The sequence below is a fragment of the Danio rerio genome, chromosome 14, assembly GCF_049306965.1.
Source record: "Danio rerio strain Tuebingen ecotype United States chromosome 14, GRCz12tu, whole genome shotgun sequence".
In the NCBI taxonomy this organism is placed as follows: domain Eukaryota; kingdom Metazoa; phylum Chordata; class Actinopteri; order Cypriniformes; family Danionidae; genus Danio; species Danio rerio.
This window is the reverse complement of record NC_133189.1, coordinates 26055581-26070934: the sequence shown is the minus strand read 5'-3', so window position 1 is coordinate 26070934 and position 15354 is coordinate 26055581. Positions and strand designations below refer to the sequence as shown.

At 34.4% G+C, this 15354-nt stretch overlaps 2 protein-coding genes across 3 annotated transcripts in view; both read right to left on the bottom strand.

Annotated features, from left to right (window-relative positions):
* The window catches only part of kdm2ab (lysine (K)-specific demethylase 2Ab), a 28495-nt gene extending 22824 nt beyond the window's left edge, over nt 1-5671 (bottom strand). For both annotated transcript variants that reach the window (XM_001339761.9, XM_005173143.6), the window contains exons 1-3: nt 5493-5671; nt 4669-4707; nt 1817-1955 (exon numbers count right to left, since the gene is read on the bottom strand). In XM_001339761.9, the coding sequence (XP_001339797.4) occupies nt 1817-1955; nt 4669-4704 (175 nt within the window). In that variant the 5' untranslated portion in view covers nt 4705-4707; nt 5493-5671. The remainder of the gene's footprint in view (nt 1-1816; nt 1956-4668; nt 4708-5492) is intronic.
* Nucleotides 5672-13869: 8198 nt separating this feature from the next.
* Nucleotides 13870-15354, bottom strand: part of stx3b (syntaxin 3b) — a 54944-nt gene continuing 53459 nt past the window's right edge. Inside the window, 1 exon segment of the mRNA NM_200543.1 lies at nt 13870-14646. The gene's annotated coding sequence lies outside the window, so the exon portion shown is untranslated.

The window sequence follows — 15354 nt, the reverse complement described above, 5'->3', positions numbered from 1 at the left end:
ATGTAGCGGGAAAAAAAGAAAGAATTCATTAGACGCTGGATTCGAGCCGAGTTAATGCTCGGACATGTCAATACATGATCACATGCTTCTTATGAGGTGCGCCACTGAGACTGCTAAAGGTACTGCAACATTTTTCAGTTATAAACCACACTATTTCTGTTTTAAATGCACTCAGTGCGATGTTCAGACCCAACTGTGTTAACCGTATCAGCTAAACTCTCCCACTCTATTTTTTTCTTTTGTTGTTAATTCCGGAGAACAAATTTGCAAATAACACCGCTTTTCTCCGGTCTACCTCCGAAAGCAGCACCTCCAATTCACATTCTGTTCAAAGTTTCTCTTTTTGCTTGATTTTGCCATTGCTTTTTCGTTGGGTTTTGTCATTAGCATAGTCATTAGCATATTCATACGGGGGAGGAGGCAGGGAGGGGTTTTGTGCTCGTGCATGTTGCGCTCAGTTTCACGTTCATTCGGATGTACAAAAGAATATGAGTGAGATTTGGCGTACGCAGTGTTTCATACATCTGAATTTTTTTCTGCGTACGCACATTTACAGCTTTGTGCGTACGCAATGTTTTAGTAAGATTTCCACGCAAGTCTTCGTACATGAGGCCCCAGGAACCTCTTTCCCGCATATTCATAATGCCTCCGTGACGGCCACAAATCATGGCAACAAGAGTGAATGAGCACGAAAACAGATCGCAAGAGGCATGCAGTGATCTAAGAATTACAGGTATTAGACTGAATTGATAGAGCAATAAAGATATAGCAAATGCAAATGGTCGATGAGCAAAAATATTTGAAAGGCCTTGCATGTATTTAGGCATTTTTACATATAACAACTAAAAGTTTTGTGTTTTTGACAATGTTGCAAGTTCATTAAAACCTGTCTGGAAAATTAGGGAAATAAACTTTTCTTCAGTGAGACATGTTGAATTCTTCCATCATTTGTAATGTTTCCAAATTGCCTATCATTTTTCTCACCATTGTTTTGTCTGTTTTATCTATCTTTTTCTGTAAAGCTCCCTCTGACCATGACATTTCCTCACTAAATGGTTATAAGAGACATGTTTAATGGATTATGTGACATGCTTTATTTATTCTCTTAGGTAAAGTGAAATCTTATATCACACTTAGAGGGAAAATGTGCTTTATACATTATAAAGCTTAAAGCATCAGAATCAGTATTTGGTGTCAGCCAATCACCATGACAATGGAATACATGGTATCTGCAGCAAAAACCCTGATGGGAGCATCCCTAACTTGTAGCGAGAATAAATGGTTTAACTTTCTGGTCAATAAAAGTGAAGCATTTCATTGCAGGTTTCTGTCCAAATAAAAGCTTTGCTGTTCCAAGTTTGAAAGCAAACAACCATTTATTATCAGCACAGTAAATTGTCTGCTGTATTATAGTATTACTGTATAAAGGAATAACAAATGCCATTAGATGTGCTCTCAATTTGCTTACCATGTTTACTAAAATAATTCACACACACTCACATTTTTTGTATGTTTGTAAACAGCATTGCAGCTTCTGTTGTTATAAAAGAAACCAAGCTAAATTAAGAAAAAAAGATTTAAGATTATGATGAAAATTGTTATAACAAAAACTAAACACATCAATTTTTACTAGTTTCTCAAGGCCCTAGATTATTGCATTGCAGTAAAGCATGCATGATGGACAGTGGATTTTGCAGAATTTCTACCTAAATAAGTTTCAAATTTTTTGGAAGTTTCCAGCCATTTTTAGTTTTATAATATTGAGTTAACAAAACCAAAGTCAGTGCTGAAAATAAAGAACAGGATTTGCACATACCTTTCCCATCCATAATTTTGACCAAATTAGAGTTATATCGGTCACTCTGGAGTTTCTCTTCAAGGTCAAAAGACCTCTTCCCTTCAATCTCATCATCTGAAATGCCATCATCCTGGTACCGCCGTCGTGTGCCAGACCGCTGAAAACAATGTACAAATGTAGAAGATTTATTTTCAGAATATACTACAGAAGCCATTTCTGCTTAACTGGTAACACTTTACAATAAGGTTGTATTATTTAATGGATTTACTAACATGAACAAACAATAAACAATACATTTACTACAGTATTTGTTCAAATTTATTAACGTTATAGAAAATACAGATGCTCAACGTTAGTTCATGTTAACTCAAGGTGCATAATGTTAACAACATACATTTGGATGTTAATAAGGCATTAGTTTATGGTAAACTATGATTAATAATTGCTGTACAAGTATTGTCTTAGGGTTGCATGGTCTACCAATATTATGGTAGTATCATGTTACTATGACTCCAAAATGCTGGAGATGCCACTGTAGTGTGTAAATGGTAGTATTGTCATTAATGGTTTATCAACAATGTTGCATGTGAAAAAGTCACTAAAATGCTCAAACGCTTGTGCAACAATAAACCATTTTAATTGAATAGTCTGTGGAGTACTTTATGGTTGCAAAACTGTAAAGGATTTACACCTTTTATGGTAGCCTATTACACGTTTTCTGATGCTTCAGTTTGAACGCACATCTGAATCAGTTTATTTCTGTTCCAGTAAATATGAATTAGTAGCTACAACAACCGCAAAAATCTCTCAAAAAGAACAACTCAAAGTGAAATTTTGAATTACTTTGGATTCTGACCTGATCAGACAAAAAATAAAAAAATAATGAAAAACCCAAAAAGAGCAACACTGGAAAGAAACATTGAAACAGTTTTTAGCCACTTCATACAGCCTAATTTGCTTTTTTTGTAACAAATTTCACTTGGTATAATTTGTATCTTTATTTTAATGTATTATTTGTTGGTCAGTTATCTACAAAATAAACAAAAAGAACTAATGCTTTTTAGGGGTCCGTTCTTCGTACGTGGATTACTCAGTTAGCTGGATTTGGATATTGACGATTTGACACGATCCAGGATCGTTTCGTTCTTCAAAGCTGATCTGAGAGTTGTTGTCATAGCAACAGTTCTGCGAGGTCAAACCTGATCGGGAGCAGGTTCAATTCATATAAACAGGATTAGGTCGGCTCAGTTCAAGCAAAGATAATACAGAAAGTATGTTCTGAATTCTGATATTTTCTTACAGTAGTAGTTATATAAACTTGGGAAAATGGTACATATTTTTTAACTATATATATAAAGTTATAGTTATTAATAAAATAAATAAAGTTATACATATTAATAAAACTTGCTAAATAAAAAATGCAATCTGCACCCTCAAAATGAAAGTACAAAGACCTGTCACCTGGTGGTGCAAAGAGAAAACTTATTGATATTAACTTTTTAGATCGCTTTAGTACAAATTGTGTATAATAGAAATGCAGAATATGTGACTTTTTTAAAGCAATAATACATTTATGCAGTCATAAACATGTTTTGATAGTTAATATGCCGGTTTTTTGATGCTTCACAAAAGTTGCAGAAGCCTTTACCAATATAAAAATGCTTTTGTAAACAACCAGTTATACTTTAAACCGATTAAAAAAATCTTTTCTAAATGTAGAACTAAATACACTGATTTGCATTGAAATACATGATGAATACTCTTGACACATGAAAGAGTAAAGCCTGCAGCTCACAACAAATGTGGAAGGTTATTGTGTGTCATATTTAACAAACCGTTTACTGCTAATTTGATGTAATTTTGCTCACATGGATAATTGAATATTAATCAGATGATGTCATTACGCTGCTGTGCCGTCAGCCAATCGCTGCATTGCTGATCATGATTTCGAGGATCGATAGATCTGTCCTTCACAACACAAGCAGCGATCTCAGATCAGTTTATCCAGACATTTTAATCTGATTCGCGAACTTGTTTGAAGAACCAAATTAGCAAGAGATCAGTTATCAAGATTAAAAGATCCAGGATCTGCCAAATCATCTTAGATCATTTAAGCGAGCTACGAAGAACGGACCCTAGGTGAAGTGATGTGCAAATACCTTTTTCAATAACAAGGGAATTAGAAATTCAATTAAAGAAGGCCTATTATAACATATAAAATATAGTATTTCTGACTATTTTCTTTATTTCACATATTTGAGTTATGAATTACAGTACTGCAACACTACTTGATACCACGATTCTTCAGCTGGTGATGGTATCGCGACTACCCTATATTGTTCATAAATAGTTAATATTAGTAAATACATGAACTTATTAAACCTTGTTGTAAAGTGTGGCCGCTTAATCTGCATTTGGATAACTAGAAAACCAAATAAAATATAAATTTTAAAAGCACTAACACTTTTGGAAAACCAGTTCTACCTCAAATATAACTCCAAATCCAGCTTTTTCCAAAATATTATTGAAACACTTTCCTTTTATTCAAACTCGTGTTTATGGGCCATATACATATCAGAGACAATTAAAGTAAACAATAAAGAAGTTAGTTTATTATTTTACAGCTGCTGTGGCACAGTCCCTCCAAGATAACAGCATAAACACATGAGAATGAGGTTTTGACAGTATCTTCCCTCGGGCGTGTTCACTGTAAAGTCAACAAAACCCATAGGCAGGGAGTGACGGCAGGGTTCGAGCGCCAGCTGTCGGCGATATAACAGCATTACAGCTCGTTTAAAAAACTGATTATAAACGTTCCCCAGACAGCAATTTGGTTTGGATAAAAGCTGTTGAGTAAATGAGAAACTTACCAGTCGTTTGCTATAACGGGATTTAGCCTCTGACATACTCTGAAAAATGAAGATACACATTGGCAATTATACATTTACTTACAGGTGCTGATAAATAAATTGCATCAGGTGTAGCGAATGCAGTTATTTATTCCATGAATTAATCTGTTTGAAGCCAGGCAAAAAATTACTTACATTAAACAACCACTGACCTTAAAACTCGACTTTATGAAAGTACTTCTTAATTTTTTAACATCAAAAACATTAGCCGGTTTATGTTTCTCAAAACTGCCCACCTCACAGCATTCTGTGTATTATAAAGGAGTTAACTGCTGCCTAAGTAGGCTGCTCACTGGGCTTTGAGACACACTCGTTATGAGCAGTAGTAAGATGTGATCAGACAACAGAGCCCGTTTAAACACCCCATTTTCCATTTTTGAGAATATTCACGAGAACGTAAGTGCACGTTTTAAATGCCAAACAGTCTTAAACCATTTACATGTTACTCCTAAAATAAATGATAAACGAAGAACTGTGACAGATAACTGACATTTATTGCAGTTAGTCTGAAGCAGCTAGCTTGAAGGAGCGCTTCACTAACGTTAACGTTACTGTTGACCGAAGGCCGATAACGTTAATATAATTCCCCACATAAATGGGCTTGGGTTCGTCACAAGGCTCGGTTGTAACTGCTCTGTTACTGAAAATATAGGGTGGGTATAAAGTAGCAGAGTCAAGCTCCTGACAGTGGAGGCTATCCGGCTAACCCACTAGCATTTCCATTGACAAACCGCGCTAGCCCGTTAGCCTGCTAGAAACAAAACAAAAAGACCTTTAAACAATACCTAGCCTTCAACTTTCGCTTTCCGCCGATAGTGTGGAGCCGCTGTGTAGGAGGATGCTTAAAAATCCCCGCGGAGCTGCAAACTCATCCTGTGCGATGGTGTCGTTCTTCACTTGATATTCTTATTTTTGTTCGATAAAGTTAAATCAATCCGCTTTCATCCGCCATTTTCAGATTGTCATGATACACACACACACCACTACTAGCTACTCATACGACACGCCCCCAGAAGCAACAGCCAATGAGATGCGAATTTCAATGCAAATTAAAGATTTCGTCGAATCGTCGAAAGACGATTGGGTGAAAGCGACGCTATTCATAAAGGAGCTTCAGATTGGTAACGCCCCTAGCTCGTTCATATATAACGGGAGCCAATAAATGTTCGAATTGTTGTGTGGACCGGGCGGTTTATTGGCTGCGGAGAGAAAATCGGGTCATTGTTGCAGCCTATAAGTGGTGAGGATATTTTTGTCGAAATACAAACCTATGAACGCACACATCTATATGATCTACGAAAACTCATTGGTCAATTTTTGGCAACCGCATTTCGTAAGAGGATTAAAACCGAGGCATTATAATAGTTATTGTCTTGTAAAACAGCTAAGTCAAAAGCCACCTGCCATCATTCAGCATCGTTCAACATGTCTGTTCACTGATTGGTTTACTGTTGGGGATTAAAACCAAATCTTTCAAACACTGAACCACTGAATGATTGTTATGAAAACATCTAGAAATATTGTCTGATAACTAGGGTCTAGGATAGAGGTTTGTGTAGTTGATGAGCATTTGTATTTGCAGAATGCAATTTTGTAATGAAGTAATGAACGCATTCAGCTCAGATATAAATAATATAACCTAGGAAAGTGGCTCTTTTGCTTGCAATATTGTATAAATGCCTTTGTATAGGATATGAATTGTCTGTAAAACAAAAATTTCTTAAATCCTCTCCTCATTTATTAATTTTTAATTGAAATTTATTATTTGCTTAAAGCTATACGTTTATCTAACAACAACAAAATCTGCAATTTAATATAAACTTATGAAAAAATCATGCTTCCAGTAAGTTAGTCTTTCCCTTTCTTTATTTTGTTCTCGTTTCTTTTTTCCTTTCTATGGATTATTTTATTTATTGTTCTTAACACTTTGTAACTGTATGTATTTGTATTCCGGTGTCTTATAGATTACGTCCAGATTTATATTGCACATTTCCTCTTTTCAAAATAAAAGGTAAGACAAAAAAGTTCTCTGTTAAAAATTAAATAAATAAATCTTCTGTGACAAAGCAAGCAAAAGTTTTAAAAACACTATTATTAACACATAAGTTCAATGGACTCAATACAATACAATAACAAGTTAAACAGCAGGACAACCCATATATTGTGGCATATTGATCCAACATTAAAAAGTGCCATTGTGTTTTTGCTGGGTCAGAGACAGAATCTGAGAAAATTTTTTGCTATTTTGGCATAGAATTTTGTAAAAGACTTGCAGAGTTATGCGGAATGATTTTGGGAGTATCATAACTAAAAACTTAAAATATGAAATCAACAAATAATACATTTATAAGTTTTATTTAATGTTTACAATGTAAATCCAATTATATCCACTTTTTTAATATAAACAAAGCAAGTCTCTCATTTAATATCTCTACTGTAAAACAGAAAATATTACTTTACAAACTGTATTGTAAATAAATCATAGGAACATTTTAATAGTATTATTATAATAATATCACAAAAATATTTGTGAAATTAATAAAAAAAAACTGAATAAATATAAATTTGCACACATTTACGCAAGTAAATACATAGACTTAATGATGGGCTAAAAATTTGCAGAAATCTGTGCGTGCAGATTTTGTGTGAGCCTACTCCTACTGTAGGGCTAAATTGATTCAGCTTAAAAATTTAAGACAACCAGGGTTTTTTTTTTTTTTTTTTTTTTTTTTTTTTACAGTGTAGGATATCATCTTACTTTAGAATATCTTAATTTCGATTATAGTACATTTCTTGTGGAACAATAGCATAATAGCTCATTCATTAATTTTCTTGTCGGCTTAGTTCCTTTATTAATCTGGGGTCGCCACAGCAGAATGAACCGAAAACTTATGCAGCACGTTTTTACGCAGGGGATGGCCTTCCAGCCGCAACCCATCTCTGGGAAACAAACATATACACACACACACACAATGGACAATTTAGCCTACCCAATTCACCTACTACCTACTGCGACACTATGTCGCCAGCATAATAGTTCATAAACCAAATAATATTGGCAAGAACAAAAATGATTTGATAGCATAACATAAAAACACTGCAGCTTAATAACAATAATGATTGAAATATAATTACATTTTTTAATAGCCTACTTTTCAAATCCCTGTGCAAACTTATCCGTTTTGTCAGCTCAGCATGTGGAATAATTTTTTTATTATTTGGCTCATCAAATCAAAAGTGTTAGTACATTTATTATGCTTTTATTTCACGAGGAATCACTTTTGTATATTTAAAAGCATATAGTTGACCCAATAAACATTTATTTTCATTTACATACTTACTTTTTTATGTTGAACACATTAAGATGAACAATGTCAAAATCTGTTCACTATACTGACTTCCATAGGAAAAACAAATACTATAGAAGTCAATGGTTACCAGTTTCCAACATTTTACAAAATATCTTATTTTGTATTTAACAGAAGAAAGAAACCCAAATGAGTTTGTGACAAGTGAAGAAGAGAGTAAATAATGACAATTTCCAGTTGTTTTGAGGGAACCGTTTAACCCATTGGTACCCAAACTTTTTCGAATTAAGGGCCAAAAACTAAATATTATTCATAGCCGTGGGCTGAAGGTAAATATACCACATTTTACATAAACATTGTCATAGGTGATTGCCTGATTTATTTCATAATATTTCTAAATAAATAAAAAACCTTACTTTAAACGGTAATAACTTGTTGAACGATAACTTATTGCGATAAAACAATAAACAATCACATTTATAAAATGCTGAATATATTAGTTGAGCAGATTCTGTCTTTGACTTGATTTGCTCACCAAAGTCTCTGGATTGTCGAGTGACAGAATGTATATTTAAACAAAATCTGCTTGATTTGCATCATTTAATTGAAACCTTTGATTTCAGTCAGCTTTTAACAACAAAACAAACAAACAAAAATGTTACATTAAATTTGAATTGACAATCTCGAAACCATCCCCATCATTTTCTCTCTCTTCTCAGACAGGATGAAGGGCCAAATCAAAGGTTACCATGGGCCAACTTTGTCCCACGGCCACTAGTTTGGGCATATCTGCTTTAACCTGATGCAAAAATAGTCTTGCATAATGATAACTAAACACCTTTTTTCTTGTGGTCTCGTTTTATTAGATAACATAACACATTAAAGACAACCATACCATATTGACGTATTCAAAATAGGCTAAGTGTATACACTACTGTTAAAAACACTCGTTTCAACATTAAAACATACAACCAAACATATTAGACTATGAGACGAAATTACATCTACTAACTACCAAAATTAACTAGAACAAACATCGAAAAAAATTGACATGTCTGTCTCTCTCCGGGCTCCTTTTGAAAGGAATTGTCCTTGTTTAATGAAGTTGTTGAACAGCAGAGGGCGCTGGTTTCAGTCACTCGATAGGGTGTGAGGGTTCGTTTGGTTGAAGCACACTACACAGTAAACGCATCTCTTCAAAACACGGATGTGAGAAGACGGGCAGGAGTCCTTGTGGTCACTTCAGCCTGGAAGATTGTAGTGATAATTTGAGCAACAGCGATTTAAAACACGTGTTGTGTGACAGTACAGATTTTGGTTTCCATTCTTCAAATAACCCTGGAAAAAAGTGAATCATAGTTTCTACAAAAATAAATAAATAAATGCATAAAAAAATAAATAAATAAATAAATAAATGATAAGCGGCATCTGTTTCTGGAGCAGTAAATCATCGACTGTGACTGATTTCTAAAAAAAAATCCTAAATTCACGTGACAGAAAACTATTAGGCTACATAATATTTTTGCTGTCACATAAATGGTAGTTATATTATACATGTGGTCATTTAATAGATGGGTTATTTAGTTCACAATATTACCGTTTTTACCATAAATGGTTTCATTTTCATCTGTTTACCTAAGAGATAATATTATGTACAGGAGAACATTGACATTTTGAAACTGACCTGAACTGAAACAAATCTTAAAAAAAAAAAAAAAACTTGTGGGACCTAATTTACCTCCTGCGGCAAGATTATTGTCATTATTATTTTAGTGATGTGCTTGATGTAGGTCAATTTATTTTTATGCTTTTGATAAAGTAGCATTCAACTTAAGAGCTGCTTAGACGATGCGTCAGACCGTTTCTCTTTGTTTCGCTAGTTATGCCTTTAGATAAATAATTATTTAGGCCTATTTAAATATTCATTAATTATTTATGTACAATAATTAAGACATAAAATGAGATAGTAAAACATAATCAACAAATAAAACATAAATGAAAAAGCTTATTTATTGACAGTTTTAGTCCTATCGCTTAAAAATAAAAAACGCTGTACATCTCTCATATTTAGGCTAAAACGCTGCTTCATTTATTTAGGTCTACTTATTTGTATGTATGATTGTACTTTAATTTTAGTTGCCTTTTATTTCTTTAATTTTACTTTCATAAATCATTCGAAGAATGATCGACTAAGTAAGGTTAGTATTTGTTGTTCCTAAAACTTGGATGGGCAACAAGACTTTTAGTCAGGTAGTGTAGCTTGCTTTTTATGTTTGGCCAAATAGTTTGATGTCAGCTATTTATGTCAGTTTAGTATTTTCATCTTCTCAAGGGAATATCTTCTTCATATTTTGAAAGTTTAATTAAAAGCATAACTATTGCCAAAAATTGTAGGGGAGGGGGGGGTACCGTTTAAACTAAATGCTTACCATTATGAAAAGAAGCTGTAAAGGTAAGAAAACACAACAATCCCCAGAATCGCACAGCAAAGCATGATCATCATTTTCTTCTACAGAGAGAACGATGGATATTTATAAGGAGGCAAAAACAAATACAAGAGAAAGTTAGAAATAGCACACAGGATAGAGAAATACATTCATAAACCCCTATACAACACTTTTCTCAGCACATCTGAAAGTCATTTTAAACTGGAAAAAGGAGAAAGGAATAAAACAAAGGAGAAGTTCAGATTTATAGGGATAGTTCATCCAAAATGAAGCGATCCACCTGAGGTGAAAGTATTCAGGACAGCATGCTAATGTCAAAAGTCAGTCTGAAAGCAAAGCTGTCAATGTTCATTCTGTTAGTGCACATTGCTATTTATTTTTTAGGTGAACAATTGATCAGTCCAGGTTAATCAACTGAAAGGTAATAATCCGTTTCAGCTGGAAGTACATCATAATGTAATAATACTAAACAGTATTATTTCTCATTTGTTTGGCTTCAGCAGATTTCAATGTATTGCCAGGAGATTGAGGAGCTCACCAACATCCTGGAATGGCTTCATGGTGAGTAAATCAACAACATATTCTCTGTTTTGGGTGAACTATCACTTTAAGACCGGTGTGTGTTTGTGTGTGTGTGTGTGTGTGTGTTTGTGTGTCTGCAAATAGTCACTTACCATTAGAGGTACAGCATATCAACAAGAGTTCACTTTATACAGTCTGTCAACATGTGTGTCATTGACATATAATACAAACCAAAGAAGAAGTTATACTGTTAGTGCTTCCTAATCGCATGATTCTCCTATTTTTTGCGGAAAGAGTTACGGGAACACTAACCTGCTAAAATCGCCTCAGCTCAGACTAAAATAATGTCTTGAGACAGCTGAAGATACAAAGTTTTTTAAACTGCCTCTGTCACTCATTATAGAATGGTTTAACTATAACTTTAAACACTTTATAATTTTAACGTATGAAACTATAAAAAGTGTATATTTTACATCTCGTAAATTTAGTTTTTGTTGAAACTAAAATGTACTTCTGAACATTTAATAATCCTAAATAAAAATCTATTCATCAATCCATCTATCTACGGTATATGAGGATAATAGTTTACCAATACACTACTGAAAAGTTTTTTAAAAGAATTAAAGTACACTTAAAGGGGTAGTCAGGTTGTGCCTAAACCAGACAGAAAATGACACAGCTGAACCTGAGTCTGCTCTCTAAAATAAAACCTGAAAAAAAAGTCTTTTTTTATATATATTCAGATTATAAGCATGTGTGAGTAATATGAAACGTTCACATATCTCTTGTGAGTTTGTTATTTGAAATGTAGAATGCACTGACGCCCATTCATACAGGGTGTTAGCGTCAATGCTTCCGCTTTACTTTGAATGGGTGACGTCAGGTGTTGCTGAACTGCATTGTGGATCCATCTGCACCGCTTCAGTGGCGTTGCTCGCTGCAGAAGTTGGAAATTTCTCTTTTCAAGTGCCAACAGATGCATTAGCCAATCAGATACACTAGCTTTAGGCAAATACACCAGCTCAGGCAGTAGTCAATTTCAGACTAATTTCATTGGCTGATGCTGCTAGGACACGCCCTTGTACAAGTGTTGACAACTATCTGAATTTTGAATTGTGTTAATTGGAATATTGACAATTGTAGTTTAATAAATATGAATTTTTATTTGCCGTTGTTTTGAATTTGAATTTCCTAATTTGAATTTCATACCTCGAATACTGAACATCTGAAATGTAAGAAAAACCAAATATTTCAAGGCTGAATTTTATAGATGTATTTTTAAACTTCAGATTTTTTTGTGTTCTGAATTCATAGATTGCAGATATTCAGTTTGTAAAAACACAGTTACAAATTTTCAACATGAAGAAATTCAGAACCTCAAATTCAATATCCTAAAATTCAAAAGCAGAAATTCAGATAGTGAATTATCTGCAGTCTATTAATTCAGAACACAAAAACTCTGAAGTTTAAAATACAACTTCAGCCTTGAAAAATTCAGTTGTCTTAAATTTTAGATGTTCAATTTTCAAGTTATGAAATTCAATTTCAAATTAGGAAATTTAAATTATTTATTAATTCATTCATTCATTCATTCATTTTCTTGTCGGCTTAGTACCTTTATTAATCTGGGGTCGCCACAGCGGAATGAACCGCCAACTTATCCAGCAAGTTTTTACGCAGCGGACACCCTTCCAGGCGCAACCCATCTCTGTGAAACATCCACATACACATTCACACACACTCATACACTATGGACAATTTAGCCTACCCAATTCACCTGTACCACATGTCTTTGGACTGTGGGGGAAACCGTAGCACCCGAAGGAAGCCCACACGAACACAGGGAGAACTTGCAAACTCCACACAGAAACGCCAACTGAGCTGAGTCTCGAACCAGCGACCTTCTTGCTGTGAGGCGACAGCACTACCTACTGCACCACTGCTTCGCCCTAAATTTAAATTAAAATTAGGAAATTCAAATTCAAATACATTTTTAACAGCATATAAAAAAATCTGATTTATTAAATTACAATTGTCAATAATTCAAATGAATATAATTCAAATTCAGATTGTTTTTGGCATATTATTAGCTCCATAAAAGCCCCACATAGAGAGAGAAACACTGCAGCACTGCCGAAGATTTCTGGTGTTTACAGCGGTTTGACAAATAAATATGAATTTGTAGCTAAATTGTTAACAGTGCCAAACAGCATTTCCTGCTGTTTACATCATCGCAAAAAACAGACCATTAACACTGTGCATGTAATAGATCAATTTTAACAAATAAAAATACTTACAGGTTGTGCCTCACAATCCACAGCTTCATCGGTTGAAGGAGTTTTTAGCCAAATTCAGCACTGAACTGGGAGAGATTCTGGAAGCTCTCCTTTGTCAAATGATAGCTATATATTTTTTATAATTCTCTGGAACATAATTAAAATTAAACTGTAAGCACTTGTCTCTTTGTGTTGTGTCTTTTGGAAGCCTAAATACAGAAACAGAACAAGCTCTGTGGAAATAGCAGCGTTTGGCTTTCACTGCTACATTACAGCACTACTGCTCCTATAGCCACACCCCTTCGCAGATACATGCACATAACCTAAAGCGTTTATGATCTCACTAACCCCAATGTAGATTTTTGTTGTCCACAAACTTCATTCACTGTAGACTTTACTAAGCTAACTCTGTAAAAGCCAATGTCTCCCTTAGCATTGAACTTTGAGCATGTTGCATTCAGAGATGTTGTTTATGTTCACACATCTACATTACACATCAACTAAAGTTTCAAATTAGTTATCGTAGTGGATCATTTAAAAAATGACATCAACATGCAAAATAAATTTTTTTTTTTTTGGACAATAATCTCCATGAATCCATATCACATATTTAGAAAATATAAAATGTTATTTATTAATTTGTTTAAATCTGTTTTTATCTCCCATACATAACTTTTACGTTCTTAAAAAAATCGCTACAGATGTGTGTTTCTTCCACTCTGGATGACCCATCAATGTTTAGCTTAAGTTCATTTCACAAGGTCCCAGAACAGAAGCTAAAATCATCTCTGAGCCCTTTTGATCATGAACATTTCACTAAATACAGCTATTGATGAACACACTATACATCAACAAACATTTAGGCTTGAAATGGAAGATACCTTTCTATGCAAGTCGTATAAAATCCCTTATTCTTTGCTCTGTGATTTGTCCATTAAAATAATCTTCCGTCAAGAGGCATTCTTGTCGTGTAGTAGAGGTTCCTTAAACAGATCTCATCAGTCATTACATATTAAAAATCTACTTTCTTGACCATCACTAGAGTTCCAGCAGACTTGTTTCCCATTGGTCTGTGCTGATGAGGGGAGGAGCCATATGTGGAGTGGGCGGGGCATTTAAAACATTAAGGTAAAATGGAGGATGTAAAGGAGAGAAGAGAAACTCGTTTCCCATTGGTCTGTTCTGATGAAGAGAGAGTCCATATGTGAAGGGGCGGACATTTCCATTCATAACTCCAAGGACAAACAGGGAGGATGAAAAGTGAAGGTGATAAGCTGTAATAATGGTGAGCCGCTGAGGGAGAGGTTATCATAAGACCTGTGTGAGGATGATGATGAGGATGATGACGAGCACCACAGCAACAACCACACCCACTATGATCATCTTCTACAAGAAAACCAAACAAAACAGGATCCGTTAATCCAACAGCAAACATCTGAAGACTTAAATCCTTCACCAGCAGAGCCCAGCTGAACCATAACACACAGGCCACGTACACTGTGACAACCGCATTCAACACTTAAATGGACTCAACAATGAAAAGACAAACATCAGGTGAAGTCCGTATTATAGCCAAACTGGTCAAATAATTCTTAATGACATTTATAGGCACATAAGAAGTGTGAGGAAGAGGTAAGAAGGTAAGTTTAGGCCAGTGCATTGGAGTATTCACAAATTGTATTCCATCACTGGTGACAGATTACAAACTGTATTTCGTAATGTAATCTATAGTATCCGACATTTGAAGATTTCTTCCTAAAGTAGTCCTAAAACTATTGAACAACACCCAGTCTTGTCTTTGCCTTGTCTTTTTTGATCCACTTCAAATGATGACTGCTGTCGGTTATTCAAATTTTAGAAAACGTTATTTTGGATTACTTTTTATGTAATCGTTTTTAAAACTTACCATTAAAGACAAGGGGCTGAGGAAAAAAACATTTGTGTATTCCTGATGTAACAAACAGCAATGACAATGCATGCATCAAGATTTCCATATTTGAGATATTTTAGTCAGAGTACCAGGAATCAATAGTTACTTGAATGTTAATGGATATTATTAAGACCTTGGTGCTTCATATCTGTTTATCAACAATG